The following is a 15,941-nucleotide window of genomic DNA, read 5'->3' on the forward strand; positions in this document are numbered from 1 at the left end:
GGATTAACCTTTTACAGGCATTCATTCCTGACAGGGACCTTGGGCATTCCTCTGTCTTTTGTCTTCAGCCTACCTTGGAAGTTGCTTAACACACCCTAAGGAAAACAGAGAATTTTACTGGAGACCCAGGTCAGAATAAGATCATTTCTCACCTGAAGAACTCACCTGATATAAGAATAACTATTTAGGGTAAGACCTCACAAGTAACTAGATTTTTAGGAGAATAGAATTAGCTATGCATTTGCTCTTTATTTAATTTGGTAACTCATTTTGATCCATTTGTCCTTCTCTAGAACCATTTAAATCTGACTGTTTTGCTTAACAAATGCTCTTGAGTTTGCGGGGTGGTCTTGTCAACACAAGGTTTTGAGTTCAATTCTTGAGAGGGTCTTTCAAGGTGCTGGGGCAGGTTAGATTAAAACAATCTGATGGGGGCGAGGTGGTGGGTCCTGTTGTGAGTGCAATGACCTCTGGGAGGTCCCTTCCAGTTCAATAAAATTTGCAGGGCTGGACTCCATGAACTCCTGAGGTCCTTCCAGCCCAAGGATTCTATGATGATAATCAAACCCAGTGTAAACTGTTATTACCTGGGAAGAGCCACTACTGTGTATATTTCTCTTTCATTAATAAAGGGGGCTTAGCAAAGGTGACCATCCACCCCGTTTTTCCCAGGACAGACCCTTATTTAAGCTGTCTCACAGGCATCCCGACTTTTGTTAAGAAAATGGGCAAACTGTCCCATATTTTGTGGGGCTTCTGTTCCCTGGTGGCTGGTGTCTCAAGGCAGCAGCCCCCACTGCCAGGAAGCTCCTCTGCTGGGCGGCTGCCCCATTCCCTGGCACCCCACAGAGGCAGCCCCCATTGCCGGTGAGTTCTGCCACGGTGCGCCCTCTTCATTCCCTGGTGCCGCCCTGCTGAGAGGTTGTGGAGCTCCCATCCTCCACTCCCCCTCATCAGGAGGCTGCAGGACCCCATCCCTGGTGCCTCACTGTGGGGCAGCTGTCCTCATCGCTGAGGAGCCCTGACATGAAACAGCAGCCTCCCATCCTCCAAGGCGGGTGTCCCATATTTGCCATAGGGCAATGTGGTCACCCTAGGCTTACCTAGTAAGCCCTCCCGATACAATTCTTTTTCACGGAGAGGGATGGATTTATTTGGGGGTTTGAAGCCTTCTGGGACCTGCCCCAGCAGGCAGACATGAACTGTCCCTCAACTGTGCCTGCTGGCGCTGCAGCAGCCATGAAGAGGTGCCTCTCACTTGGCTTCAAGAAGGGGCAGTGAGACAGCGGTGGGGTAATCCTCCTTGCCCAGGTAGCCTGCATTCTGACCCCCTCCTGCCCAGCCACACCCCAGAGCAATGATTTAAAAGAAACCTGTGCATTTGCGTTGTATTTTCCGAAAAAGCCCACACTTTAAGGAAGTTAAGAACCCCAGTGATGTTAAGTAAATCTTCTAGAACTATAACGTGAGCATTATGTGCTTAGTATTTTGCATTGTAATAGAAATCAACATATTTGAAAATGTAGAAAAACATCAAAATATTTAATACATTTCAACTGGCCTTCAATAGTGATTATTCATTTTTAACTATTAATTAATTTCTGAGTCAATTATGTGCATCAACTTCGAATAACCGACAGCCTTAATTTCTGTGTCTGATGGTGTGAGCAAGTAGTTTTAAGTGAGCAGAAACCTGGGGTCCACAAGGCATATCAGACTCCAGAAGGAGGTGCAGTAGTCTGCAAAGGTTGAGAGCCCTTGCTCTATTCCAGCCCTGAGAGCAATGTTCCCTCTAATCTTTTCCATCCATGTGTGGAATAAATTTTAAAGTGCACCAAAGCATGTGTCAATGTGCACCACCCATAGAAACCAAAAACTGAGCTATGGGTGCTCTGCTCATCACCTGGGTGGTATTTGACTCTTTCCTGAGTGGCCACACAAGTGCCCAGATTATAGGGAACACTGCCTGAAGTGAGTACCCCATGTAAGCAAGGAGAAAATCAAAACAGCGATAGATCACATAATCCACGTATTGGAAGCAGATGTCCCACCTTCCCTTATCAATGAGGTGCAAAGGATAAGGAGACAAAAGGTGTGTTCCAAACAGGTAAATGCTCCATTAGTGTCTGATCACGTAAATTGGATTATATGGGAAAACATAAGCAAATACCAGCACAGATAAAACCCAGCAACAGCGACTGCAGCAGAGCTTGAAGCTTGGGCCCTAAATAAGCCTCCTTGACAAAAGAATCAACAAAACCCCTAATATACAAATATAGACTAATGGATAGTCAGACACCGTCCATGAATAGGTCAGATGGCCATGAACGGTGGGACCAGGACCTACTACCCTCAGGCCACAGTAACTGTCCAGGACAAGCCAGGGGCCTCAGCTGTGAGATGGTCATTGCTGCTGAAGGATTTGGAGCTGTGGTGGATGATGGATGCTCAGGAACCTCAGGTAAGGGACGGTGGTGTTGGCTGGTGTCACAGGGATCTTCAGGCCTCAATCCTGTATGCAGCACACAGCTGCCTCCTGAAGGGACAACCCTGGAGTGATGTCACCCAGTTCTTTATATCGAGCCAGGGAAGGAGGATTCTGAGGTCAGTTCCAAGTCAGTTCAGCTGGTTTGAACCTGCTTTTCACGCCAGGCCTTTTTAAGAACAAAATGGAGTCCTGTGGCAAACGCCATTTCGATTATTTGACTGTGTATTGTACCAGCCTTGTAACCAGCAGCCATGGCGGGGGGGTAAAGGCAACCAGCACAAACCCTTATCGGCACTATCCCTAATAAACATATACAATCGCCAACACCCATTCAGCCTGTGGGGTGCCGGTTTGAGGTGAGCACCACGCACAGTCTGTGGGGCTCAGGGGAAAGGTGAAGACAGCCCCCCGGCCTCCATGGGCGCGTGCTTCCATCCCTCGGATGGGGTGACAGGGGCGATATAGCTCCATCCATGCGTACTACCATGCTCCAGCCCAGGGCCTTGTCAATGGGATCCACCCACAATACGCTGCCCTGGTTTCAGGCTCACTTCCTCCCAGACTACTGCCTGGCTCTCCTGGGCTACTTCCTTCTCTCCCTGTCAGGTGTACCTGGATCCAGGGGTCATCCGCAACCGCCTCAGGGTGCACAGCCCAGGGCAGTGGTAGCAACTCCTCTGTATCGACACCCCTGGGGATCCCCGGAGGCTCTTGCTGGTCTCTGGATGAAGAGCGGTTCTCCTCAGCGCTCGCCTCCAGCAGCAGGGAAGAAGCATCTTTCACTTCTGGCGGCTTCCTTCCTCCTCCCAGCTGGACCGGCCTTTCATAGATCCCCCTCCTGTCTTGCCCCTCTGCTTCCAGGGTGCAGAGCGTGGCCCTCCTGGCTCCAGCCACCAGGCTGCTTGGTCTGTTCCCTTTCCATCTGCGGGTGCCCACTCCTCCTTGCTACACCTTCCCCAGGGCAGCTAGAATCTGTGTGTGCCAGAAGGACAACATTAATCCATTTCCCCTCCGCAGGACACTCCCGCCTGGGACGTTCACCTCCCTGGTGATATATTCCCCTGCTTCCTGCCACCTCAGCCTGCTCGCTCCTTTGCTATGAATCCCCGGGGAGCACATTTCATTCTAGCCAGGCCCAGAGGCTCTGATTTGTTGTCTGCCACATCAGAGTATTCCAGTTATGAGTAATAAAGACATGCATCCCATAGATCCCTGTTAACGCCATTTCTCTTGGCTTTAGGGGAAACGTAGAGCTGGGCAGAGAAGGGCCATTCTATTTTGTGGAGGATATTGATATTTCCAGATTTGATTTTGTTCCAACTTGGAGCAAAACAAACAAGCATTTCAAACTTCTCTGGACAAGGGAACAGAGCATCGGCTCTGGGGCAGTGCATCAACCAATCTGCCCCAGAGTCAGGGCACTGGAAGTCGTGGGGACCGTGTCTCCTAGGCAGTTGCCACCAAGAAGCCAGGGGGGTGAGCTGGCCAGAGCCCAGGCAGTGTTCCAGCAAACAGTGGAAAAACCAAGCCATCTCTGCAAAAGGGTTTGATTTGTGACAATTTTTCAAATTCTGATAAGAAAATGTTTCATTGAGATTTTTATTTTTTACTTGTCAGGAAAAATCATCCTGTTTTGTCCTTTGGGAGGATATAGTTCCACAGGGGATAGAATGAGTCAAGTTATAAGAGGAAGGAGATGAAGCTGAATCGTCAGTGCTCTGAGGGTCATTCTCCCTACATTTTATTTTCTGAAATCAAGTGAGTATGGAATTGCCACAGACATGCAGATGAGCCATGAGCTCCATACAAGAACCTAGATAAATAGATCGAACATAACATTGACCCCCATTTGTTTCTCAACTGGTTTCATGCCACATGTCTGCCTGTTGGGGCTGCTCTCGGTTCTGCACTTCAAGAGAGAGGGCAAGTCATTGTCCAAACAATGCAAAGAGAAAGTTTCTTTCTTACCAGAGTTGTAAGCACATTGCTCAGCCTTCTCTCCTGTGATACAAACAGAGGGTCAATGAAATACAGTCAGCCTAGGTAGATTGTTCAGCTTCATTTCTGCTATTTCCAAGGGAGCATAGAAACATGGGGACTGTCAGATGGGCTCCATCTGTCCAGATATTCTGTCCCCGACTGAGGTCAGACCTAGCTACATCAGGGGAAGCTGCATGAAACCCTAGAATAACTCACACTTACGGGAAGTATCTTTCATAACCTTTGTAGTTAGTGACTGTCTTATGTCCTCAGAACAAACGGTTTGTAGCCTTCTTTAAATAACTATTTATCCCATGTAGCTTAACTGAGGAAATCCTCACTGTCTATGTCAATGACTATTTTTTTTAATCCTGCTGGGCTCTTGGCCTAATTGAAACCTGGTGAGGTCCACTAGTATTTCATAACTGGGCATTCCTTACTACTAGTTAAAATCTGTTGTCTTCACTTTATTCTGGTTTTATAAGAAAAGGAAAATGCCCCCCCCCCATTTGCCGATGTCTTATTTATTGTTCTGTATATCTCTATCGTGTTTCTATGGCTCTCTAATTGAACCATCCCAGGCTCACCTTTCGAAATCTCCCCAGCTCTCTCATCATTTTTAGCTCTCCTCTGAACACTCTCCCCCTGCAGGTAAATGTTTTAGAGCTAGGTCAGTGAGGGGCAACCTCGGTTAGTGAGTGGGCCACACAAGTGGCCGTCCTTCATCTCAGTGGGCTGCCAGACTGTCATAACCGAGATGATCTCCCAGGCTAGGGCAGTTTTGTTACCGGCACTTGCATACCTAGAAGTTGTGGGGTGTGCCGACAGACCCACAGTAACACATGGCCCCCACAATGTTGTGTGCAGGCTGCGTGCACCTCACCTGCCCCTGCTTCAGGTGTGTGTCACTTTTGTAACACCGGTAGGGAAAACCCCATGTGGACAAAACAACAGCAGAATCTGGCAACCCTGCACATGGGTAACGGTAAACAACATATCTTGTGGGTCACGCGTAGAACCCAAAGGGCCACAGGCTGCTGAACTGGGCAATCAGAACCAAATCTAGGGTCCCGGGCGACTGATATGTACAAAGGTATTATATTGGTTTCACGTTATTCCCTATCTCATCGTTTAAGATGCCGCCTAATGACCTAAGGGTGCATCCATGGCAGACCCAGCAGCCCACTGAACAAAGGTTTTTCCCTGAGATTTCCACTGAATGCTCCACACTGGTGGCCTGGCCTCTTTCTGAGCTGGCCCGGCTCCTGAGCCGCCCAGGGATACTCTATCTCACAAGGTGCGTTGCCTTGAATCCGTGTCCGGGAGTTTCAGCTGATGTCATGTTGCCCCCTCAGCCAGCATGGTCAGATCTCTCTGGAGTTCTTCACTGTCCCCCTTAGCCCTGGCTGCCCATTATAATGGGCCCCTGCACGCTAAGCCACCTGCCCGCTTTTCTCCACGGCCTATGGCTCTGCCGGGCCCTGTCTGAGGAAACATGGCTGTTCTACCAGTCTCCTGAGGACTCCGTACACGGGGTGGGTGGGTGGACGGGTGAAACCTGGGGTGGTTTGGGGCCTTCACCTGTCTCTCTAATAATCCCCTTGCCATGGCATCTAAGTATCTTCTCTGTCATCCATGAGCTCTTGAGACCCAGTGTCCTCCACCCCAGGCGGAGCCCTCTCTAGCGGCAAGAGGCGTGGCAGCCTGCTTCCCCAGCCCTAGTGGCAGATCGCCACATCAGCATCCCTCTCATCGGCTGTCCCTACACGGGGGGTTTGCAAATTCCCCCCAGCCAACAGCCCCACCAAACGTTTCTCCTGCTCAGCCCCGCACTCACTGCCCAGGTACGCGCAGTTAAAATGGCTGCAGGTCCGGTTGGTGCTCCGGAGGACAAAGCTGTTACTCCCTTGTCCTGGGAACACGCGGAATAGCTCGTGGACTGGGATTAACACTTCCTCCTCCTCTGGAGAGAGGGAGAAGTTCCTGATCTCAACACCGAAGCACGTGTGGATGGCGAAGAATGTCTCCGTGCCAAATTTCTCAGCTACTGCTCTTTCAAACGACGAAGAGGCGAAGTATCCAAATCTCATGTGACCTGATCCCAGGTGCTGAAGTTCAGTGTCAGAAACCCCCCGGTATACCGTCTTTTTATACATCCCATCACAGCTCCCTCGTAAGAGCTGTAGGGCTCGGGTCAGATAATAATGAAAGGCTTTGAACTGGAAACGGGCCATGTAACGAGCTTGAGATTTCCCATTCTCTCTCACGGCCTTATTCAGCGCACTGTGAAAGTCATTGTCCGTGTAGGCTATTATGGCAATTCCATACTCATCCTTAAAGCCTGCGGGCAGAGAAATCCCTGTTTTCACACTTGGCCATTTTATTTCTGAGTTTTTCCACACCTGGCTAAACCGGGAGGACTTGGACTTTTCTTCCTCTAGCAGTGCAGGTGCAATGTCATCCATTTCCTCAGCACATCTGAGATATTGGTCATCAAAAGCATCGAGCACCAGGTCCAGTTGCACCTGGCGTTTTGCCTGGGAGAATAAAAGAAACAGAGGGTCACTAGCATTTGTATCATTAACGCTTCACAAGCCTGCCCAGGAGCTGGGCCCAGTTCTGCTCAGCCCTGTACAAACACCCCCGGAGATGGTCCCAAGGAACAGAGCTCTAAAGAGACAAGGCAGATTACAGGTGGAGAAGGGGAAGGAACGTATAAGGAGAATAATCCATGTGTTCCTTGGGAACATCACACTTTTTCCACAACTTGTGGGAGAAGGGAAGCAGAGGTGGTATGATGGATTTAAAATTTCCCTGTAATAATTGCTCGGTTCTGTCTGGTTACAGGGATATTTCCCAAACATACCAGCTTGGTTTAATAAGGGGCTGTTGGGGAAAAAAGAAGCAGGAAGGGATAGAAGGGCTCAGGACAAGCCACTTCTCAGCAGACTCTGGGAGGCTGTTAGGGGACAGTGCCAGGACTATTAACTTGGAGATTTTTAGTTCCTGTAGACTTCGCCTGTGGAGCTGCTCGCAGCCCGGCAGGAAGAGGGCTGGGAGTGCAGATGAGCAGAAGATAAGTGGCCGGTTTAACACTATCTGAAGAGGAGGTAGGCAGTTGTTGAGGGGAGCCAGGCTCAGACACAGGTGCTGCTGGGATGCAGGAAGCCTGCCCAAATTAGCCCCAGAGGATGTAGCCCATTAGGTCAGACTGATGTGAGTGTGGAGTGGGGGTTATATTAAAATCCTGTTTCTCTAAATGATTTGTTCCTGCCGCGCAATCAACAGCCCTTTGTTTGGTGTCAGCAGAGCTGCGTCTACACGTGCACGCTACTTCGAAGTAGCGGCACCAACTTCGAAATAGCGCCCGTCGCGTCTACACGCGTCGGGCACTATTTTGAAGTTAACTTCGACGTTAGGCGGCGAGACGTCGAAGTCGCTAACCTCATGAGGAGATAGGAATAGCGCCCTACTTCGACGTTCAACGTCGAAGTAGGGACCGTGTAGACGATCCGCATCCCGCAACATCGAAATTGCTGGGTCCTCCATGGCGGCCATCAGCTGGGGGGTTGAGAGACGCTCTCTCTCCAGCCCCTGCGGGGCTCTATGGTCACCGTGGGCAGCAGCCTTTAGCCCAGGGCTTCTGGCTGCTTCTGCGGCAGCTGGGGATCCATGCTGCAGGCACAGGGTCTGCAACCAGTTGTCAGCTCTGTGTATCTTGTGTTGTTTAGTGCAACTGTGTCTGGGAGGGGCCCTTTAAGGGAGCGGCTTGCTGTTGAGTCCGCCCTGTGACCCTGTCTGCAGCTGTGCCTGGCATCCCTATTTCGATGTGTGCTACTTTGACGTGAAGACGTTCCCTCGCTGCGCCTATTTCGATGTTGGGCTGAGCAACGTAGAAGTTGAACATCGACGTTGCCGGCCCTGGAGGATGTGTAGACGTTATTCATCGAAATAGACTATTTCGATGTCGCAACATCGAAATAAGCTATTTCGATGTTGGCTGCACGTGTAGACGTAGCCCAGGTGTCCAGGCACAAAGCACCATTGGGCACTGACTCCTCAGGTGCCTGGATGCAGCTGGTGTGGGTGTGGAAGCACAGGGGATACTCAGCCCGAAATGTGGGGTGGGGATCAGAGGATTCCTGCCCAGGAGCAGTAGAGGCACAAGGCCAGACTCCTGACTGGCTCATTCAGAGACAAGTGAGCACTGTAACTGCCACAGAGAGGATTTTAGTTTCCTGGAGACTTTATTAGCCTGACAGCTGTATAGTGTGCAGGTGTAGGTTAGGAAGGAAAGCAGGAAAAAGGATGCTGTGGTAGGGAAGACAAAGCAGGGGGAACAAGAGCTGTAGCTGGGAGGGAGATAGAGGGGACTGAGATCCCAATCCAGTTCCCAGGGGACTACCTAGAAACAGTCCCCAGTTATCTCAATAGGAGGCACGGTGTGTCGTCTCTGTATGCCAGCCATGCATTGCAAACTCCCTGGCTGGTGGTGTCCTGGGAAGGCTCCAGTCGACCACGGAACATGACAGCAATTGTGGTGGGTTGAATAAGCGCTGGTCACGTAGGCATTAACAGTAGCCTTAGCCCCATGAGGCTGCTGGGTGGCCCCTGGAGCGGTGTCACTCATTCGGGTGATCAAATCCATCTGGAGTGGCTGATAGGGCAGAGGCCTGGAGCCAGAACTGAAAGCCATGGAGCCAGGAGACGATCTGGCAGAGCGGAGGCAGCGAAGCCTGGGGTTAGGTTATCTTGGGCCAGAGGCAGTGATGATAAAAGGGAGCATTTGGACTGCAGTCTGGGGGAGAGGGAGAAAAGACCTCTGCAGTCCATCTCCCTCGGTAGTGAAGAGTGGAGCGACGGGAGGGGAACAGGAAGGCCTCCGGCAGTGGGAGGAGAAAGCCTGAGCAGAGCAGGGATTGGGCTTCATTTGTTCCTTTGGTTTGGGATTGTTTTGGGCGATTCCACAGGGGAGACCTGTGAGCCCAGCCCTGACAGCAGGTGAAGCTGGAGAGGTTGTGTGGACTGGATAAAGGCTGTGGCAGGAGGAAGTCCAAGGACAAAGCAGCAGGATTCTGACAGAGCAGACGTCGGGTGCTGGTCAGAGTCCTTGGACGGAAGCCCAGCTTAGTGGGAGGCTCTGGGTTCCCCTGCCAGCCACTACAGAAGGTGACCTGGGGCTGTGAGGGATGTTCTCAGTGCAGCCGGTCCAGCCTCAGCCCAGAGGACTGCACCAGATGTCATCTCAAGGTCCCTTCTGGCCGTACATCTCTGTGGTCTTAAAGCACCATGGCTGCCTGCCTAGCCTTGAGCATGTAACCCACACACCTCCTGGCCGTGGAGTTCTGTCCCAGCTCATGGCACCGAGACCACTTACCCAGAGATTAATGAGTCTGGTCTACAGCCTCAGATAAGGAGCACGTGGGCCTTTAGTTCCTGCAGTAGAGATTGATGCTCTGAGGTTTGAGTCCCACCCACTGATGAGCGGGAACACCAGCAACTTACCTGAGGCATTTCCAGGCAGGTTTGAAGATAGAAGACTGTCAAGGGGATCAGCAGAGGCTTCATCATGGTTCCAACATCCCCTGGGAAGCTGCGTGAGAATCCATCAGGCACGTCAGTGGAGATTGGGACGGGGGAAGAGCGCATCAAGACCAAGCAGCCTCCTCATTCTCTTGTTTCCACTGTGCCACATTCAGTAACTGGGATTTCCCAGTCAGGAATTGCTGTATCACAGACCGCAGCCCATCTACAACAGAAACAGTTTGCCCTGGAATACAGTCCTCAGCTGAAGGGCTGGGGAGTAATGGTGGGTGATCCCAAGTCTTTGATGCTGGAAATATGATGCACAGCGCTGCTGTGTCTGCTGCTAATTGCCATTAAACTGCAGACTGCACAGAACCCAGCAAACCAGGCAGGTCTGTGGATCACACCTTACGGCAGGGGTTCTCAGACTGTGGGTCAGGACCCTGTTTTAATGGGTTTACCAGGGCTGGCATTAGACTTTCTGGGGCAGAAGGTGAAGCTCAAGCCCCACTACCTGCAGTCAAAGCCTGAGCCCCAACATGAAAGGCCAAAGAGAAAGCTAAAGGGGGTAACTGTGAGCTCAAAGCTAAGACAGAGGATGCTGGCTGTGCCACAAGTAACACTGCAAACAAGGGCAGCGTGCGGCTGCGGAGTGCAAAGCAAATGCAGGGTGAAATCACCAGACAAGAGGCCTTGCAGGCTGAACTCGGAGGGGAACACACAACCCAACAGGGGAGCCAATGCTGGGGAAGGGCCCCAAGGCTTAGACCCTGAGGGTATGTGACCACAGCCAGGGCAGGGGTCTGACCTGCCATAACATCGCAGCACAGCCAGGCCTGGGAGGGAGGTTTGGGATGTGTGAGGAACAGATGGTGAACTTTCCTGAGGTCCCAGAGGCACTTATTTGTGCCTTTCTGGTGACCACAGGGTGGGTTCTTTTAACCTTTCCCATTTTTCCCTTATTTCTCTTGCTGCTGCTGCTGTTGAATAAATTGTCTATGGTTGGAAGTTAATGCAGTGCTCAGTGGGTCAAGCAAATAGCTAATCAGGATTGAGCACCCCACAGTAGGTGGGGAGGTTGAGGATCACCTCAGCCCCCCAGGCATCCTGGGCCCAGCCTTGTCAGGTTATGTGGACTCCGCCACACAGGTAATGCCTTAACCACTGGGCTAAAAGTTACAAGAGCAGTCCTTATATTCCCTCCCAATACCTGTTTTTTTGGAAACTTCTCTATGGGAGCCCAGTCTGACAAGCAAGATCCGAACACTTACCAGATCGATTTTCACAGGGGAGTTTGCTGAGGAACACCTTTGATCATGTACCACTATGGGGCTTCAGGCTGCCTGCCTAGAGCCAGACCTATGGGAGCTGCAGGAATTCTTTACTGCAAAATGTCAGTGCCAAAGAATTTTATGCACCTGCAGGTGGAGGAGCAACTGAAAGGGAAATCCCAGCAGGGACCTTGATTCTGGGGTTTAGGAGCCCAGAGAAGGTATGGATCCGCTGTCCAGACGATCACTGGAAGAGATGAACTGCTTTCTGTCCGGGAGGTTCACCGGATGCTATGAACTGATGATCTTGAAGGCTGAATCAGTAGGGAACAATTCTTTACAATGACCCTACAGAGATGTTTGTATGCTACGACAATAGTCATGGACAAAACATTTTATGTGGTGGATATGGACAAAAAAGTCGTTTCTTTGTTTTCGTAGAATCATAGAACAATTGAGCTGGAAGAGACCTAAAAAAACCATCAAGTCCAGCCCCGTGCTCTAAGCAGGACCAAACCCATCAGATCAGCCCCGCCAGGGCTTTGTCAAGGTGAGACTTCCTACTTCCCTGGGTAGAACATTCCAATGCTTCACCACCCTCCTCATGAAAAAGATTTTCCCAATGTTCAACCTGGACCTTTCCAATCGCAACTTGAGCCCATTGTTCCATGTTCTGCCATCTGTGACCGCTGTGAACAGCCTCTCTCCAGCCTCTTTGCAACTTCCCTTCAGTAAGTTGAAGGCTGTTATCAAGTCCCCCCTCAGTCTTCTCTTCTGCAGACTAATTACTCCCCCCTAATTATTTTGGTCGCCCTCCGCTGGACCCTGTCCAGTGCATCCACATCTTTCCTATAAATGGCCTAAGGTTTGTGATATTTCTGGAGCTTCTCCCTGAAAGCATTTCCAACCTTGTAACAAATCAGAGATCTAAAATCAACTCAGCGGCCAATATTAGCTGTTTAAGTCTAAGCACCAGATTCTGCCTTCTGTTCCTGTAATTTGCACGACAGAAGCACCGAGTGATCCCAACCTGGATTGTTGTCCCATTGTGCTCGGGGCTGCACATAGGAAGGCAGTCCCGCCCTTGAGCAGTTTGCAGTCTGAGATCAACAAAGGCTAGTGGAGAAAGAGAAGTAAAGTGACTTTCCCATTGTCACAAACAGCAGCCAATGGTACAGCTGCAAGGAGAATAAAGATAGCCTGGCTCACCAGACCATAGCACCATTCAAGTACATTGTTGGTGGACCGCTGTAACTGTGATAAGAGCTGTATCATTGTCTTTTTTGTGATTAATTACATTGCTAATGAATTAAGTTAGGTTGTTAATTAATTTTCCAAATACTTCAAATAGAGCTAAAAACACTAAATTCGCCGGCACACACAAAACAAGCAAAGAGGGTTAGGTTAAAGTAGGGGAGGGGAAACGACAGATCTGTATCCTGGCTCTGCGTGGATCACAGAGCTCTGGGAAGTCTGTACAATGACTGCGGAATGAGGTCGTTCGTTAGCTGCCACGTAGGACATGTCTCAGAGCCAGGCCTTATCGTTTGGTGGGGATGGACTTCCCCATTTTTGCAAGCTGAATGTTTGAGCAAACAAAGTGGATTTGTATCTTGCGCTAAAGCACAGTCCCCCCTGCTGTCCAGGGAGAAACTCAGCACAGGAGTCAGTAAGGAGGTTAAGAAAGAGTAAGCGTTGAAAACATTACTGTACCTGACTTCCCTGGCAGGCTCTTGAGCTGGGCAGGAGGTGGCTGCAGATTACATACAATAGCAAATGTTGCTTTCACAGGAAATGGCCTTCCTTTAGCTAAGACACCTCCCCGTTCTCTTTCTTTCACTTTCACAATGAGTGGAATTATTTTTAGCAATAAGGGCCTGATCTAAATCCTGCTGAACTCAATGGAAAGAACCTACTGATATCAATAGGTTTTGGACGAGGCCTGGTAGAGAGTCAAAAAGTCACTGTGATTGTGGTGGATAAGGGGAGTAAGGAGAAGAGAAACAGTGGGCAGAGCCCAATGGCAAGGGAGTGAAGGGGAATATGAAACTTCTTTGTGCCCAAGGTACCAGAAATCCTAATCGGCTTGTGTGTATGCGCCTGAGGCAGCACAGAACTAAGGGAGGTATGGGATAATCTAGCCAGAACGTGGTGGCCAGAGAGCTGAGACCACTGGCCTGACATCCAGCTGTGAAGGCACCACTGCCACAAGTAGCAGCACAAGTAGCATGGCATGTTATTGCAGCTGTTACTTCTGCGCTGCTGGCGATGGCATGGCCTTCCGAGCTGGGCAACTGGAGAGCAGCGGCTGCTGGCTGGGGTATTCATGTTGCATGCCTTCAGGGAAGATGATTTTTTAAATCCTCCTTCCATCCAGCCACACCCGCCCCCACTCCCACAGTCTTGTTGCGTTCTGCTCCCACTCCTGCTGTGATGGAACTAGGTCCTGAAGGATCCCAGGGATCCCCATCCCACTGCGGGGCTCTGGATCCTATCACTTCCTCCACCCTTTTTTGCCCTTCCCCCAGCCCCAAAATGTGCACCTGGGCGGGTGAGTCGCTCGCCCTCACCTCAGTTATGGCCTTGCCGATAGACTAGCCCAATGCTTGGGTGGCCATTGTGCTGCCATGGCAACCTAGTCCCTGGTGCTGAGCACAAATTCTGGGTCATCTTCAGTCTGGAGTTTTATCCAAATGTTCATAGTGGAGCGGAGTGGGGCTGGAAGGTCTTGCTTCAGAATTAACATTTGAAGTGGTAAGGAGGATGCATGGGGCTGTGTGGCCTGATAATGAGCATCAATGGCCTAATGGAAGATCCAGTTAGTTGTGGTACAATGGCTGTAGGAGGATGGGTCCCCATCCAGGGGGTGATGGCCAGGGTAGCAGGACCCAGCTGCTCCCTACTCCATCAGTCCCAGCATATGCCCTGGCAGTGAGGAGCACGCGCCTTCCCGTCTAAGAGGGGACCCTACCCAAATACCCTGATATAGCTGTCGGTTCCAGCACTGCGCTGACTTATCCCCTCCTGGGACCACTGCCTTCCTTGTCTCCCCGTGCGGCTGGTCGGCTGGGTGGGTTATGTCGCGACTCATGAGCGGTTAGCACGAGTGAACAGTGTAAATGATTGGCGTGAGTGCAATTAACAGTATGTTGGCTGAAGAGAGGCCCCAATTATAGGAAGGATGTGGACACACTGGAGACAGTCCAGCAGAGGGCAAGCAAAATACTTAGGGGGCTGGAGCATGTGACCTATGAAGAAAGGTTGAGGGAATTGGGGCTGTTTAGTCTGCAGAAGAGAAGACTGAGGGGGGACTTGATAACAGCCTTCAACATACTGAAGGGAGGCTGCAAAGAGGCTGTTCACGGTGGTCACGGATGGCAGAACACAGAACAATGGTCTCAAGTTGTGGCTGGAAAGGTCCAGGTTGAACGTTAGGAAAAACTTTTTCACTAGGAGGGTGGTGAAGCATTGGAATGGTCTACCCAGGGGAGTAGTGGAGTCTCCATCCCTGCAGGTGTTCAAGTCTCGCCTCCACAAAGCCCTGGCGGGGCTGGTCTGGTGGGTTTGGCCCTGCCTAGGGCTGGACTCGATGGCTTTTTTAGGTCACTTCCAGCTCTGTTGTTCTATGATTCTATGAGAGGCCGTGAGCCTTGGTGAATTATGGACTCATTTATCACCCCGGGAAAAGAACTGTGTGGGCTGGGACAACAAATTACCCAGAAGGAGGTGAAGTTTCCAGAGAAGCGGTTAAAACTAATCAAGGACAGCCGGCTGCTTATGACTCCTGGCTGAGGCAAGCAGCATTGGGTAGTGCAAGAAAGATGTTCCAGAACTGGTCAATCAACCAACCAACATTAGCCAGGGTCTGGCCAGCCCCAGTAGGTGCGTGTATGTGTGAATGTGCTTATGAGAGTGACCGTGAGTTAAATTGGATTAAGAATTAGCCCATTAACCATTCAAGCTACACATTACCTTTGACTGGCTTTCTCATGGCTAACTGTCCAATTTACACCTGGGTTTTAAACTGCTCTCTTAATTGCATAACTCCAGAGGCACTGAGACCATGTACCAGGGTGAGTGAAGTCTCTGCTCTACAGCCTTGGCTGACAGGCTGCTGGCTTTTGGATCATGTGGTAGAGCACAGGGCTTTAGCCCCTAAGATTACAGGTTCAATCTCTCCTGCTGACAACTTGGCTCCACTGTTGTTACAACTCCACACACTATAGTAATTTCTACTGTGAAGTTCACTGCTGTCTTTGGAAACTTGACAGCCAGCTCGACTGCGCAGTAACACCCTCTTGCAACACCACCGCCTGTGCAGCTCAGCAGCTCCACTGGCCCTTGGGCATCTTCAGATAGCCAAGTGCCTGCCTGGGCCCAGGGGCTCCTGTTTTTCACCCTCTGGGGCTTTTGCAGCTCCAGGGCTGGTGCCGGTGATGGGCATCCCTCTCCCTGAGCCCTTCCCTGGGCTCAGCACACCCTGCCACAGACAGACTATTTGCTGGGCAAGGCCTTGCTGCTGTTCTTATTGCTGCCCGACCAACTCCAGAAGGCTCTGTTGCTGTATTGCCAGCTGCAGCTCCAGGGCGACCACTGGTTGGAACATCCTGCTGAGGTGCCACGCTCCTCCAGATGCAGCAGCTGTAAGTTTGGGGGTGGGCCGCAGTTGGAAGTGC

At 50.8% G+C, this 15,941-nt stretch overlaps 1 protein-coding gene across 1 annotated transcript; it reads right to left on the minus strand.

Moving 5' to 3' along the window:
• Positions 1–1,582: 1,582 nt before the first annotated feature.
• On the minus strand, positions 1,583–13,001 carry LOC142003555 (ecto-ADP-ribosyltransferase 5-like). Its single transcript, XM_074980607.1, has 5 exons — positions 12,979–13,001; positions 9,974–10,217; positions 6,306–7,005; positions 4,457–4,489; positions 1,583–3,460 (listed from the first exon to the last, which is right to left on the minus strand). Exons 2-5 carry the CDS (start codon positions 10,115–10,117, stop codon positions 3,312–3,314), a joined length of 1,026 nt encoding a protein of 341 aa, XP_074836708.1. The 5' UTR covers positions 10,118–10,217; positions 12,979–13,001; the 3' UTR covers positions 1,583–3,311.
• Positions 13,002–15,941: the final 2,940 nt, after the last annotated feature.

This window comes from Carettochelys insculpta, chromosome 1 (genome assembly GCF_033958435.1).
Source record: "Carettochelys insculpta isolate YL-2023 chromosome 1, ASM3395843v1, whole genome shotgun sequence".
Lineage (NCBI taxonomy): Eukaryota > Metazoa > Chordata > Testudines > Carettochelyidae > Carettochelys > Carettochelys insculpta.

What these genes read in the sequence shown, in the direction of transcription:
- LOC142003555 (XM_074980607.1), bottom strand. Translation starts at nt 10,117, where the DNA reads ATGCGCTCTTCCCCCGTCCCAATCTCCACTGACGTGCCTGATGGATTC. An exon ending in CCTGCCTGGAAATGCCTCAG is followed by an intron (nt 7,006 to 9,973) that starts GTAAGTTGCTGG and finishes TTATTCTCCCAG; the next exon opens with GCAAAACGCCAGGTGCAACT. An exon ending in TAACTGCGCGTACCTGGGCA is followed by an intron (nt 4,490 to 6,305) that starts GTGAGTGCGGGG and finishes TTTGTATCACAG; the next exon opens with GAGAGAAGGCTGAGCAATGT.